At 43.4% G+C, this 14,798-nt stretch overlaps 1 protein-coding gene and 1 pseudogene across 2 annotated transcripts in view; one reads left to right on the top strand and one right to left on the bottom strand.

The window, feature by feature from the left end:
* FGD6 (FYVE, RhoGEF and PH domain containing 6) overlaps positions 1-14,798 on the bottom strand; it is a 138,319-nt gene that overhangs the window by 16,778 nt on the left and 106,743 nt on the right. For both annotated transcript variants that reach the window (XM_054445407.2, XM_054445406.2), the window contains exons 12-15: positions 14,619-14,687; positions 14,009-14,092; positions 12,072-12,151; positions 1,624-1,726 (exon numbers count right to left, since the gene is read on the bottom strand). In XM_054445407.2, the coding sequence (XP_054301382.1) occupies positions 1,624-1,726; positions 12,072-12,151; positions 14,009-14,092; positions 14,619-14,687 (336 nt within the window). The remainder of the gene's footprint in view (positions 1-1,623; positions 1,727-12,071; positions 12,152-14,008; positions 14,093-14,618; positions 14,688-14,798) is intronic.
* LOC129009860 (peroxiredoxin-6-like) lies at positions 6,482-8,154 on the top strand (annotated as a pseudogene).

Genomic DNA, 14,798 nt, shown 5'->3' on the forward strand with positions numbered 1-14,798 from the left:
ATTTTGGGAGGCCGAGTCGGGCAGATCACATGAGGCACGGAGTTTGCGACCAGCCTGGCCAACATAGTGAAACCCTGTCTCTACTAAAAATACAAAAATTAGCCGGGTGTGGTGGCAGGTGCCTGTGATCCCAGCTACTCAGGAGGCTGAGGCAGGAGAATTACTTGAACCTGGGAGGCGGAGGTTGCAATGAGCTGAGATTGCGCCACCACACTCCAGCCTGGGCAACAGAGTGGGACTCCGTCTCAAAAAACAAACAAACAAAAAAGATGGGGATAAAATATGGGCTATTGGCTGGGCATGGTGGCTCATGCCTGTAATCCCAGCACTTTGAGAGGCCAAGGTGGGCAGATCACAAGGTCAGGAGATGAAGACCATCCTGGTCAACATGGTGAAAACCCGTCTCTACTAAAAATACAAAAATTGCCAGGCACGGTGGCTCACGCCTGTAATACCAGCACTTTGGGAGGCCGAGACGGGTGGATCACCTGAGGTTGGGAGTTCGAGACCAGCCTGACCAACATGGAGAAACCCTGTCTCTACTAAAAATACAAAAATTAGCATGGTGGCGCATGCCTGTAATCCCAGCTACTCGGGAGACTGAAGCAGGAGAATTGCTTGAACCTGGGAGGCAGAGGTTGTGGTGAGCCGAGATTGTGCCATTGCACTCTAGCCTGGGCAATAAGAGCAAAACTCTGTCTCAAAAAAAAAAAAAAAACAAAAATTAGCTGGTCATGGTGGCACGTGCCTGTAGTCCCAGCTACTCGGGAGGCTGAGGCAGGAGAATCACTTGAATCCGGGAGGCAGAGGTTGCAGTGAGCCGAGATCGCACCACTGCACTCCAGCCTAGCGACAGAGCAAGACTCCGTCTCAAAAAAAAAAAAAAAAAAAAAAGAAATATGGGCTATTGGCCAAGCACAGTGGCTCACGCCTGTAATCTCAGCACTTTGGAAGGCCGAGGCAGGCAGAAAACCTGAGGTCAGGAGTTTGAGACCAGCCTGGCCAACATGGTGAAACCCCATCTCTACTAAAAATACAAAATTAGCCAGGCGTGGTGGCGCATGCCTGTAATCCCAGCTGCTAGGGAGGCTGAGGCAGGAGAACCACTTGAACCCAGGAGGCAGAGGTTGCAGTGAGCTGAGATTGTGCCATTGCACTCCAGCCTGGGCAACAAGAGCGAAATTCTGTCTCAAAAAAACAAAAAAAGAAAGAAAATAAAAGAAATATGGGCTATTATATTTTTCATGTGCTCAGAATACTAAGTTCAGCTACAATCTAAAAATTTTCTAACGCAAAATTAACTTAAAAAGATGCCTGTGGTAGTGGGATGGCAGCTGATTAGTTTCTGCCTTAAACTATTTCGTATTTTCTAAATTTCCTACAATGAAGTTTTATAGCCGGGAAAAAACATGAATATGCTATATGCTATCACAGACTTGCAGTGAGACATTAATAGGAGGATAAAGTTTCAGCGCTGAAATAAGACATTAATCTGTAGAGTAACTCTCTGATGTCCAGTCCAATCATTTTCTGAAACACATGCTGCTTTCCTAAACCCCTGTGAAATGTTTAAGGTAAAAACTTTGAAATGCACTGGAAAAAAAAAAAAGGAGAAGACAATACCTCATCAAGACTCCTACTAGGACAGAAGGTGATTCTTTTCTTGGCATACTCTTCTATTGCCCTGGAAATCGCTTCTAGCCATTCATCCCTTTCTGTGGCAGAACTGTTGGGGGCAAAAGGTTTCATCAACCAGATGTCAGCTTTTGTTCTTTTCCTTTGTCTTCTTTTCTGTCTCCCATGGCAACAGATCCCACCACCCTCCAACAATACTAGTCAAAAAAGCAGCAACTCTGAGGTTTAGTGAACAGATCATCAGAACAGACAACAGAGAACCCATGATGGCATTTTAGCAATGCTTATTTTTTCTTTCCAAAAGTTCTGCTTTATATTAAATAGCTTTTGAACTCTCCTAAATTTGAAAATATTTTTGGTTTGATTTAAAGGATAATTGTACAATTAATAATTATGGTTATTTATATAGCCAGGGAGTTTCTTAAGACATCATCCTAGAATTTAAAAAGATTCCAATAAGTCAAGTTTCAAATTCCAATTTATAGCATAGAATACTAAATATCTTTAGATTACTAAGGATTACTAAAAATTTCTAGGAAGGGCACTGGGGTGAAGGGAACATTTTTTTTGTATTAGAAAGCAGATGTTGACAATGCAGTTCACACGGTAAAGGCTGCAGTTTTTGTTAGGGCTTCTCTACCTATTTCACCCACCAAGTTCTCTGTCCCTACCCAGCTCATCAGGAGGTATCTTTAATTCAGCGCTAGATGGGAATGGGCCAAATAGGGGCAAGCTTGGTCAGACAAGGGTATTTTTTTTCTCTGTTTTTCCAACCATGCTTCTTTCCCAAAACCATGTTAACTCCAAATCATTACTGGTATCAGCATACTTACGAAACCACTGTTTAAATTTTGTTTTGTATATTTAAAACTGAGAGGCACATGTTAGGTATTATAAATAAAAATAAATATATAAATCTATACATACACATTAGAGAAAGAGCAGAAAAGAGGGAGAGGGAACGAGAGAAAGAAAGACTTTAATAAATAATTAAAACTCCATCATAATAAAAATTCATCACAATGGGATTGTGACTATGATAAAAAAAAAAAAAGTCTGTAGTTTAATTTCGAGAGGCATTTTGAGGTATACAGAAGTAAAATCGGCCGGGCGTGGTGGCTCACACCTGTAATCCCAACACTTTGGGAGGCTAAGGCGGGTGGATCATTTGAGCTCAGGAGTTCGAGATCAGCGTGGCCAACATAGTGAAACCCTGTCTCTACTAAAAATACAAAAATTAGCCGGGCGTGGTAGTGCATGCCTGTAATCCCATCTACTCAGGGAGCTAAGGCAGGAGAATTGCTTGAACCAAGGAGGTGGAGGTTGTAGTGAGCCAACATAGTGCCACTGCACTCCAGCCTGGGTGACAGAGCAAGACACTGTCTCCAAAAAAAAAAAAAAAAAAAAAGCAGAAGTAAAATGACCTGATATCTGCAATTTGTTTTAAAATGGAAAATTATGAAACAGGAAAATCAGTGGCAAAATCTTGATGATTATTTTTTAGTTTGGGTGCCTGAATATGCAGTTTCTGGTATTATTTGACCTAACTTTAAGTATATTTGAACTCTTAAAGAGTGTTTCTAAAATAAAAAATTCCACCATTAATAATGGTACATATAGACATATGTTGCTGTATTTTAGAGAACCCAGGGCAGGTCAAGAATAGAAACCACTCACCTTCCCTACAATCATCATTCTCAGAAAGCGCCTCCCTACTCCATGGCTTGAGTGCCATTTAGAATGTTCATTCACGTGGATTAAAAAAGGTAGAAATCCACTTTACAAATAAAATTTTAAATCAAATTAATTTCTCAAATTTTCATTATATATGAAGAATAACAAAAAAGAAATAACCTCTTTCTCTCTAAACCAAACAAAACCCTGCCTTATTTACCGCTACTATTCTAGCATTACTGCCAAAACGAGATGCCATTTAACAGTTACTACGTCAGCCAGCTCTGCTAAATGCTTAGCAAATGTCACCATGTCTCACCCTCAGAGCTTCCCCATGGAATATACATTGGATCTTACACCCCCTGCCCCCAACTACAACATCATCACCCACCTTCACCATTTACAGGTAAGGAAACTGAGAATTAGTAATGTTTGATAATTTGCTTTATAGACAACAGACTACTAAGTGATGAGCTGGTATTAAACCTAAGTGTAGTTAAGGACTGGACCTCTCACCACCAGGTCATTGCTAGCCTCTGCTCATGTTCTCTGCAGAACTACATGATAAGAATACATGCTCAGGGTTCCAAGCAAACATTCATAAAACATTACCATCTCTCCCTGCCTCCCCGGCTCCTCACCAGAAGAGTAACAGAAAGCAGAGAGGCAGATGGTAAATTTGAGAATTGCTATTGGATTCTTCTGGAGCCCGGGGAGCATGTGGAATGTGATTCAACTGTGCAAATCATGTCACATATGCTGTTCTTTCATTTAATCATTCCTGGCTCTCTCCTGTGTGGGGTTCTGCCAAGACAATGTTTACCAGCTCTTGATAACACATTTCTCACAGACCACACACATTTGCCCGCAGCATCCAGTGGAGATATTCTAGTCTCCTTTTGTAACATGATTAGCAGAAGAATCAGCATCTTCCTCAAACTGAAAAACTGTTAAGTATTATTTTCTTTATAGAATGTGTATAGTACAAGAAAGCAAATTTGTGTCAAGTAAGTACCACTTTCCCAATGACTGGGATGAATTGCCAAGGGTTAAAAACCTGGCCGGGCGTGGTGGCTCATGCCCGTAATCCCAGCACTTTGGGAGGCCGAGGAGGGCGGATCACCTGACATCAGGAGTTCAAGACCAGCCTGGCCAACATGTGAAAACCCCGTCTCTACTGAAAATACAAAAATTAGCCAGGCATGGTGGTGCGCACCTGTAGTCATTGCTACTCAGGAGGCTGAGGCAGGAGAATCACCTGAACCTGGGAGGTGGTGGTTGCAGTGAGCTGAGATTGTGCCACTGCACTCCAGCCTGGGCAACAAAGTGAGACTGTCTCAAAAAAAAAGGTTAAAAACCCTTCAATAGAAAGGATTTGAGGTTGTTAGACCATGCCACACCATTTACTACTTGGATTAACTGCAGGATGCTTCTCTGAGGTTCAAAGGCCACATCACTTTGATTTGTGAGTAACACTGTGAGTAACATTCACTGGGAGCCTACTAAGCCAGGACCTAAGCCAAGAACTGGGCACACAAAATATACCTCACTTGTAAGGATGCACACTGAATTGAGGTGAAACATGTAATTAACATATGATATGACAAATGTAGATAAATAACATAGAAATAGGAAATTACCTTATGTAAGTAGCAGGGATGGCTTTGCAAAGGTGATGACAAAGTTAGGACTTAAAGAGTTACAGGAGTTTGGCAGGGAACTCTCTGTGTACCCTCATTCAGTCTGCCAGCCATGGTCAACTCTAAGCTAATGGTGCCCAAATATATGCCTCTGGCCCCGACTTCCCTCTGAAATCCAGATCCTTACAGAAACTGACCCTTGATGGCTGCATTTGGATGTTGCATAGGCACCTCACATTCCATATGCACACCTGAAACTCAACTCCCAATTTCTCCCCTAAAGCTGCTCCTCTCCCAGTGCTCCCTGTCACAGTGCATGGCACCATCTCCCAATTCATAGTATATGCTGGAGTCTCCTCTGAAAAACTCCTCTTATACCCTGTGTCCAATCAGTCCCCTCCTTTAGGCCACCTCCCAAACCATATTCCATGCAGCAGCCGGATACTCTTTAAAAAATGCCAGTCTGATCACATCATTCCTTTGTATAAGCCTTTCAGTGGCTTTCTGTGGCTCTTAGGCTAAAGACCAAATCCCACAAGATGGTTCTGCACCATCTAAGTCACCTGTCCCTCCAGGCTTATCCTGGGTCATTCTCTTCCTCATTCTTGAGCTCGTGCCACACTGACCTTCCAATTCTCTGAATGTGTCATGCCCCTTCTCACCTAAGGACCTTTGTACACAGTGCTCCTAATGACCAGGAGGCTCTTCCTTTTTTCCTCTTTGCCCCTCTGACTCCTACTTATCTTTCCTAAGTCAATATAAACAGCAGGGTTTGTAGGAAAGAGGCTGCCCTCTCTCCCCATTGCAGTTTAAGGTCCCTTGCTTTACAGCCTCCTAGCCCCTGGTACTTTTTCTGTGTACCATTTAATCACCACAACACTTAATTGTGTTAATATTTGCTAAGTGCATCTCCTCCTCCATGGAATGTCAGCTCAGTGAAGGAAGGGCCCTTTTAAATTTTTTTTTTTTTTTTTTTTTTTTTTGAGACAGAGTCTCGCTCTGTTGCCTAGGCTGGAGTGTAGTGGTGCGATCTCGGCTCACCGTAACTTCTGCCTCCCAAGTTCAAGCAATTCTCCTGCCTCAGCCTCCAGAGTAGCTGGGATTACAGGCGTCTGCCACTATGCCCAGCTAATTTTTATATTTTTAATATAAAATATTAAATGGGGTTTCACCATGTTGGCCAGGCTGGTCTTTAACTCCTGACCTCAAGTGGTCCGCCTGCCTTGGCCTCTGAAAGTGTTGGGATTATAGGCGTGAGCCACTGCACCTGACTTGACCCTTTTAGTTTTTAATCCACTGTGTCCCGATGCGCAGCACAATGCCTGGCCCAAGGTAGAGGCTCCATATTCATTACTGAATGAAGGGACAAACCGCAGGTGGAGGTAACACCTATGGAAGGCAGACGGCTGTGGAGTTGGCTGGCATGCATGGAGTCACACGCAGATCCGTGCTGATGGAGCATGCAGTGTGTTGGTGGGAGGGGATGGAGAGACTGAATAGGGATGAGGCCTCCTTACCACCTTTAATACGGGATGCAGTACCTGCCTAACTGGTTGGAGGAATCTGGAAGGAGAGCATGGCATACCAATGACATTCAGTATGGCTTAGCTCTCTTTCCCTCATGCCAGCTTGATCCTCCCTTGGAAATTTATTTTTCCTTTATTGAGAACTTTCCAGTTCAATGATTTCCCCTGCAGAGCCCACATTCAGCCCATTAGTAATCCTATTAGGTTTTTTCTGATTCATACCATTGTTCATCACTTTAACCCAAGACACACCATCATCTACTGCGCACTCACTACCTGGCTGCCCAACTTCTACTCTAGTCTCCTGATGGTCTATCTTCTGCAAAGAAGCTGGTGTGATCTTTCACAAACATAAATTAGATATTATCACTTAGCTGAAAACTCTTAAAAATTCAATGACCTTACTATGGGTGGCCCCTAACTCTTGCCCCCAAACTGTAACTCACATTTAATCTCCCCTGGTACTAGGGGAGTACTAGGCTCTCCCCGGAGTACTAGGCTCTACCTATATTGGACTTCTTGCTGTTTCTTTAACATACTACACCCTTTCCTGCCTCCCTGATATGTCTTTTGTTCTTGCTGTTCCTTCCATCTGGGATTTGCTTCTGGTCTCTGATGCTCCTCAGAGATGATTTTTCTGATCCGCCCCCTCATCCCGTATAAGTTCTTGACCTCATCACTTTCTATCTGCTCAGCCTACTTTATTCTTCTTTATAACATTGAATACTCCAAATTATTTATATGTGCATATATATAAATAAACCTGATTATTGTGTATCTCCTGCTTTAGAATAAAAGCTTATTCTTAAGGACAGGGATTGCACACCCCCAGCTCTTGGACAGGGTAGGTGATGCCCAGTAAGCATTTGTTAATGGTTGATAGTAGACAATCTCCTTCCCTCATAGCTCTCCATATGCCAATCTCCAAACAATGACTTTCTCTCATCACTAAAGTTAGTTTGACTCAGCAATGATTGCTCTCAGTTATCACTGCTTATTACTGAGCCCCAGACTAACAAAAGCACAAACAGGATTGCCCAGACCAGCTGGCTGCTTGCTGCAGTGGCTATACTGTCTCGCCCACCCATGTCACTACTGCTGCCACCCACAGAGGGCTGCTTCTTGGGGACAAGGCTCCCAACTCTGAGGCAAATCGCACTGTTGGCTGTATCTGTTCCCACGACTTTCTAGGAGACTCCTGTGGCATTCTTTTTTCCCACCCTCGGGACTCTACACCAGTGTGCACTATGGAGCTTGGCAGAGCTGCAAAGCTGGCACCAGAATTCACCAAGAGCAATGTGAAGTTGACTGCCCTTGCAACAGACAGTGCTGAGGACCATCTTGCCTGGAGCAAGAATAACAATGCTTACAATAGTGATGAGCCAACAGAAAAATGCCCTTTTACCAACATTGATGGTAAGGATCAGGACCTTGCCGTCTTGTTGGGCATGCTGGATCCTCCCGAGATGGAAGAAAAGGGAATGGCTGTGAGAGCTTGTGGTGTTTATTTTTGCTCCTGACAAGAAACTGAAGCTGTCTACCCAGCTACCACTGGCAGGAACTTGGATGAGATTCGCGGGGTAGTTATCTCTCTCCAGCTGACAGCAGAAGAGAGGGTTGCCACCCTGATTGATAAGAAGAACGGAAATAGTTATGTTGCTGGGCATGGTGGCTCATGACTGTAATCCCAGCACTTTGGGAGGCCAAGGCAAGCGGATCACTTGAGGTCAGGAGTTCAAGACCAGCCTGGCCAACATGGTGAAACTCGTCTCTACTAAAAATACAAAAAAAAAAATTAGCCGGGCATGGTGGCACATGCCTGTAGTCCCAGTGACTCGGAAGGCTAGGGCAGAAGAATTGCTCAAACCCAGGAGGTGGAGGTTGCAGTGAGCCAAGATCGCGTCACTGTACTCCTGGGCGACAGAGCGAGACTCTGTCACAAAGAAGAAAAAAAAAAGTTACAGAAATATAAATCTTGATCAGAGCTGTTCATTACACCTGTCTGGTACTGATCTGGAAATCATGAACATCCAGATATTTACCTAACAACCAAGGAAAGAAACATTTACTATAATTTCCTGAATTATTTAATCTTAATAAAATAGCTTACTGTTTTTCACCAAGGCTCATTTTTACTTGGGAAATAGAAGTGCAATTAAAACTTGACTTTTCTATAGGTATTTCCGCCTTGGAATTTTGAAAATAACTTCTTGATTTTAAGAACCAAGCTCAAGCACTCACTGGGAACATGATATACAGGGTCTTAATGTTCTTCGAACTTTCTTTTTTTTTTGAGATGGAGCCTCACTCTGTTGCCAGGCTGGAGTGCAGCAGTGCTATCTCGGCTCACTGCAACCTCCGCTTCCCGGGTTCAAGCGATTCTCTTGCCTCAGTCTCCCGAGTAGCTGGGACTACAGATACGCGCCACCACACCCGGCTAATTTTTGTATTTTTAGTAGAGACGGGGTCTCCCCACGTTGGCCAGGATGGTCTCGATCTCCTGATTTCGTGATCCACCCACCTCGGCCTCCCAAAGTGCTGGGATTATAGGCATGAGCCACTAGCACCGGCCTTGTTCTTTGAACTTTTGTTCAAACTCCTCTATCCCTCAAAAACGAAAAAAGGGCTGAACACAATCTTGCCTGTAGCACTTTGGGAGGCCGAGGTGGGCGGATCACCTGAGGTCAGGAGTTCAAGACCAGCCTGGCCAACATGGTGAAAGGTCATCTCTATTTTAAAATTTAAAAAGATGGCCAGACGTGGTGACTCACACCTGTAATCCCAGCAGTTTGGGAGGCTGAGGTGGGTGGATCACTCGAGGTCGGGAGTTCGAGACCAGCCTGGGCAATGTGGTGAAACCCTGTCTCTACTAAAAATACAAAACTTAGCTGGGCGTGGTGGTGCATGCCTGTAGTCCCAGCTTCTTGGGAGGCTGAGGCACAAGGATCGCTTGAAGCCGGGAGGCGGAGGCTGCAGTCAGCCGAGATCGTGCCACTGCACTCCAGCCTGGGCGACAGAGCGAGACCCTGTCTCAAAAAAAAAAAAAAAACAAAAAAAAAACAAAGGAAAAGAAAAGAAAGAAAAAAGTCACAATGCTAAGTGATTGACAGTTTACCTGCACTCTCTAAATATTGGTATCTGGTGGATGTTTCAGGTACCCCCAAGAACTTTGCTTGTTCTGACTGGTAGCTGTGAAGCATTTGACAAACCCTGGACACAGGTATTTGTCTTCTCCTGTCATCCTGTATGTCAGGCAGCAGTAGCCATTGCATTTCAGAGGAGTAGCACACCCCAGGATGACTCTTGTGGTCCTCTGATTTTGGGAAGTCAGACATTTGGTTTGAGTCCTTGACATTCACGGACATAAGCAAAATTATAAAGGTTGTCAGAAACACCTAGGTTCAAATCACAGCTCCATTGCTTACTACTCATGTAACCTTAGATGTGTTATTGAACCTCTCTGAGCCTCCATTTTTCTAATCTCGAAGATCAAGATAATACTCGCCCCACAAAGTTATCACAGAACTTAAAAGAGAAAATAAATATAAAACAAAACATGAGCACTGTGACTGATGCAGAGTAATAAATGATTCTGGCCACTACTCCACCTGCTCCTAAGATCCTAGTTGATTTCAGTGGTATGGACAATTGGAAACAGATTGCCTGGGTTCAAATCCTGGCTCTGCTAGTATAGCTGAGTGGCTTTTCTCAGCATAGAATGGGTATAATAACAACAACTTGCCTTACAGGTTGCTGTGAAGATGAAACGAAGTACTACACATAAAGTCTTTATGACAGTGCCTGGCATACAGTAAGTGTTACAAACGTATTTGCTTCTATTTTTATTAGATCAAAGGTTAAGTCTGAGAAGACAATGTCTCGTTATTTAGATTGTGCAGTGGAGCATGCTATGACTACTGGCATCTTTCCCTTCACCAGTCAAACCTTCCCAAATACCCACTTCCGCCACTCAGTCAGTAACTCAATAATGTATTTTTATGAGTCATAGAGTTTCAGGTTTCCTCAGCACTTGAATTACATTATGGCAACATATTAAGTCACTGCAGGTTCCGGTCTGGGGCAAGGTGGTATCATAAATAATAATGGATTTCTTCTCCCTCCCTCCCTCCATTCTTTCTGAGATGGAGTCTTGCTCCATCACCCAGGCCGGAGTGCAGTGGAGTGATCTCAGTTCACTGCAACCTCCACCATCCAGGTTCAAGTGATTCTCCTGCCTCAGCCTCCCGAGTAGCTGGGATTATAGGCACATGCCACTATGTCCGGCTAATTTTTTTGTATTTTTAGTAGAGATGGGGTTTCACCATGTTGGCCAGGCTGGTCTCAAACTCCTGACCTCAGGTGATCCACCCGCCTTGGCCTCCCAAAGTGCTTGACTATAGGCGTAAGCTACTGCACCCAGCCCATAACAATGGACTTAGAAGCAAAAGACTTCGATCTGCATCCTGGCTGTGTCAAATATGTATCCATAAAGACAGCAACTCCATTTTTCTGTAATTTAGTTTCCTAATTTTTAGAAGGAGATTACACCTACCTCATAGGTTTGTTAGAACCTTTAAGTGACACATACAAATTTCCTAATAACCTATAAAGCACTAGTTGTTCTTAAAAACAATTTGAAATAGTCACTTAAAAAATGATCAGCAAAGCACTTTCACCATTGTTATTCTATTCAGAAGAACATTTTAATCTCTGTGCTTCTAGCATACTATTGCCTCTGCTCTCAGCCACTTCCTTGCATGGTAAATCAAGAGTAAAACTGCATGGTATTGGGAAAGAAAAAAAAGAAGAACAAAAAATCAGTAGCTAACCTAAATGCAAAAAGTGTTGGCAATATCTTTCCCTGTTATACTCACAAAAATCTATTTTTATATATACTTAAAAATAGGCCAGGCACAGTGACTCACACCTGTAATCTCAGGACTTTGGGAGGCCAAGGCGGGAAGATTGCATGAGCTCAGGAGTTCAAGATCAGCCTGGGGAACATACGGAGACCCTATTTCTAAAAAAAAAAATTTTTTTTTTGAGACAGAATCTCTTTCTGTCACCTAGGCTGGAGTGCAGTGGTGGGATCTTGGCTCACTGCAACCTCCGCCTACTGGGTTCAAGCAATTCTCCTGCCTCAGCCTCCTGAGTAGCTGGGACTACAGGTGCCTGCCACCATACTTGGCTAATTTTTGTATTGTTAGTAGAGATGGGGTTTAATCATGTTGGCTAGGCTGGTCTCAAACTCCTGACCTCAAGTGATCTGCCCAGCTCGGCCTCCCGAAGTCTTGGTATTACAGGGGTGAGCCACCGCACCTGGCATACAAAAAAATATTTTTAAAGTTAGCCGGGTATGGTAGTGCATGCCTGTGGTCCTAGCTACTCAAGAGGCTGAGGTGGGAGAACTGCTTGGGCCATGGAGGTGGAGGCTGCAGTGAGCTGTGATTGTGCCACTGCATTCCAGCCTGGGTGACAGAGTGAGATGCTGTCTCAAAAAAAAAAAAACCAAAAACCAAAGACCAAAATTTTCCTGACATTCCCTAGCAAGCAGACTCAGAATGAGAAAAAAAAAAAAGAAGAAGAAAAAATTTACCTGGCTGAGAGAATGAAGGAACGTTCTACACTTTCAATCTTTAATTCATTCTGATAGGCTTCTTGGGTAGGTTTTCTGACCTGGAAGAAAGCACAACAATTTGAGCCGACTCATCCTACTGAAAACCATATCAATGAGCTGAAGTTGTCCAATGGCCCTGGCTGCTGACATCCACAACCAACCTTCCTATCCAGCTTTCTCTACTGCTGTTCTCCTTCATCTACTCTATACTTCAGATGAATTGAAAAGCCCACACACCAGCCCAGCTTTCCCACCTCCAGGACTTTGCTCACAATATGCCCTCCACCTGGAATGCCTTTCCTTTACATCTCAGCGTGGCCAAATGTCATCTATACTTTAAGGTCCACTGGCTCTTCTTCCTCTCTCTCCTTCTTTCCTAGCTGCTCTCAAAAGCTGCAGGCCAGTCCCCACCATGACCATCAAACACTGCAAGTTCTTTATTTTCTGAATTCCCAAAACTGTAATTGTGCCTTTATAGTGATATTTATTACTGTCTACTTAATAGGTATTTATGTGTAGTGTACTATCTTCCCAACTAGTTGCTAAGTCCCTGGGGGAGGAAAGATAATAAGAATCATGCTTCAACTTATATTCATATTTTCCACCAAACCCATTACTGTTTTGTTTATAGTAGTTCTCAATAAATATCCTATGAATACATTAATGCATGAGTGAACAAATGACTACATGAATGAATAATCAAATGTACAAACAGGCAGGGCACAGTGGCTCATGCCTGTAATCTCAGCACTTTGGGAGGCGAAGGTGGGTGGATCACTTGAGGTCAGGACTTTGAGACCAGCCTGGCCAACATAGTGAAACCCCCTCTCTGTGAAAAATACAAAAATTAGCTGAGCCTGTAATCCCATCTACTCAAGAGGCTGAGTCAGGAGAATCTCTCGAACTCGGGAGGCAGAGGTTGCAGTGAGCTGAGATCGCACCACTGTACTCTAGCCTGGGCAACAGAGTGAGACTCTGTCACAAAAAAACAAAACAAAACAAAACAAATGCATAAACAGTAACATATATAGACAGAAAAGTAAAGGATGTAAGAAAGATGTTTATCTTAGGGAATTTTCTCTAAATATATCATATATTTGTTGTTGTTGTTATTTTTAATAGAGATGGGGGTTTCACTATGTTGCCCAGGCTGGTCTCTAACTCTTGAGCTCAAGTTATTATCCTGCCTCGGCCTCCCAAAGTGCTGGGACTACAGGTGTGAGCCACTATGCCCAGCCTTTATTTGGGTTTTTTTTTTTTTTTTTTTTTGAGATGGAGTCTCACTCTGTTGCTCCAGCTGGAGTGTAGTTGCGCGATCTCGGCTCACTGAAACCTCTGCCTCCCAGGTTCAAGCGATTCTCCTGCCTCAGCCTCCTGAGTAGCTGGGATTACAGGTGCACGCCACCAGGCCTGGCTAATTTTTGTGGGGTTTTTTTGTACTTTTAGTAGAGATGGAGTTTCACCATATTGGTCAGGCTGATCTCAAACTCCTGACCTTGTGATCCACCGGCCTCGGCCTCCCAAAGTGCTAGGATTATAGGCGTGTGAGCCACCGCACCCGACCTTATTTGGGTTTAAAAACAAATCACCTGGGTGGGCATGGTGGCTCATGCCTATGTAACCCCAGCACTTTGGGAGGCCAAGGCAGGCTGATCACCTGAGGTCAGGAGTTCGAGACCAGCCTGCCAACATGGTGAAACCCGTCTCTACCGAAAATACAAAAATTATCCAGGCGTTGTGGTGGATGCCTGTAGTTCCAGCTACTTAGGAGGCTGAGGCAGAAGAATCACTTGAACCCAGGAGGTGGAGGTTGCAGTCAGCCAAGATTGTACCACTGCACTCCAGCCTGGGTGACAGAATGAGACCCCGTCTCAAACAAAACAAAACAAAACAAAACATCTAACAGATGCACAGACCTTCATTCCAGCCAGTGAGAGCATGTTGTTCAGTTTATACATCCCAGACTGCACTGGTGTTGTATACAGCAGGGCATCATTAAACTGAAAGTAGAAACATTTCAGGGGAGAAAGTAAAGAAACACATTACTGCCACAAAGATTTTGACAAGATACAAGATTAAAGGATAAATAATACCTCTTTGCTAATAGCTCTCTGAATAAAATACTTATATTCTGCTATATACACTAGAACTACCTAGAATGTTTTATTAGAATATAATTTAAAAGGCAATTTCTGGAAAACGTGCTTTATTTCCAAGTTCTGTAACAGATTTAATGTTTTTTGAATTCTAAATCCCACGAAGGTATTAGTCTGCCTAAACAAATGATTAGAACAATTTTCCAAGTTAGAAATGGAATAAATTCCAAAAAGAAATAATCTTCTGGTTATACACCATAACAGACTTTATTTCCCATACTTGAAATGCAATTAAGCAGTACGGCCAGTTCAAGAAGCTGGTGAGGCTGATATTTGAAGGTGCTAAGTTTATCTACCATGTATAAACGTCTCCTTTCCTTAAGCAACTATCCCTACCTCGGCCACATCAGAACTACACAAGCCCTCTTACCAGGAAAAACATTCGAGGTTGCATCACTTTCCGAGACAGCTTCATCAGAATTCCTTCTTTGAGAAAAACCTGATTCATCCAAACAAACACCCATTTAGTCCTACCATCACAACACAAGGACAATATAATTTCCTTTTCAACTTTCTTCCCTGAGAATTTTTTTCATGACAGACTGGGGAG

This window comes from Pongo pygmaeus, chromosome 10 (genome assembly GCF_028885625.2).
Source record: "Pongo pygmaeus isolate AG05252 chromosome 10, NHGRI_mPonPyg2-v2.0_pri, whole genome shotgun sequence".
Taxonomy (NCBI): Eukaryota; Metazoa; Chordata; class Mammalia; order Primates; family Hominidae; genus Pongo; species Pongo pygmaeus.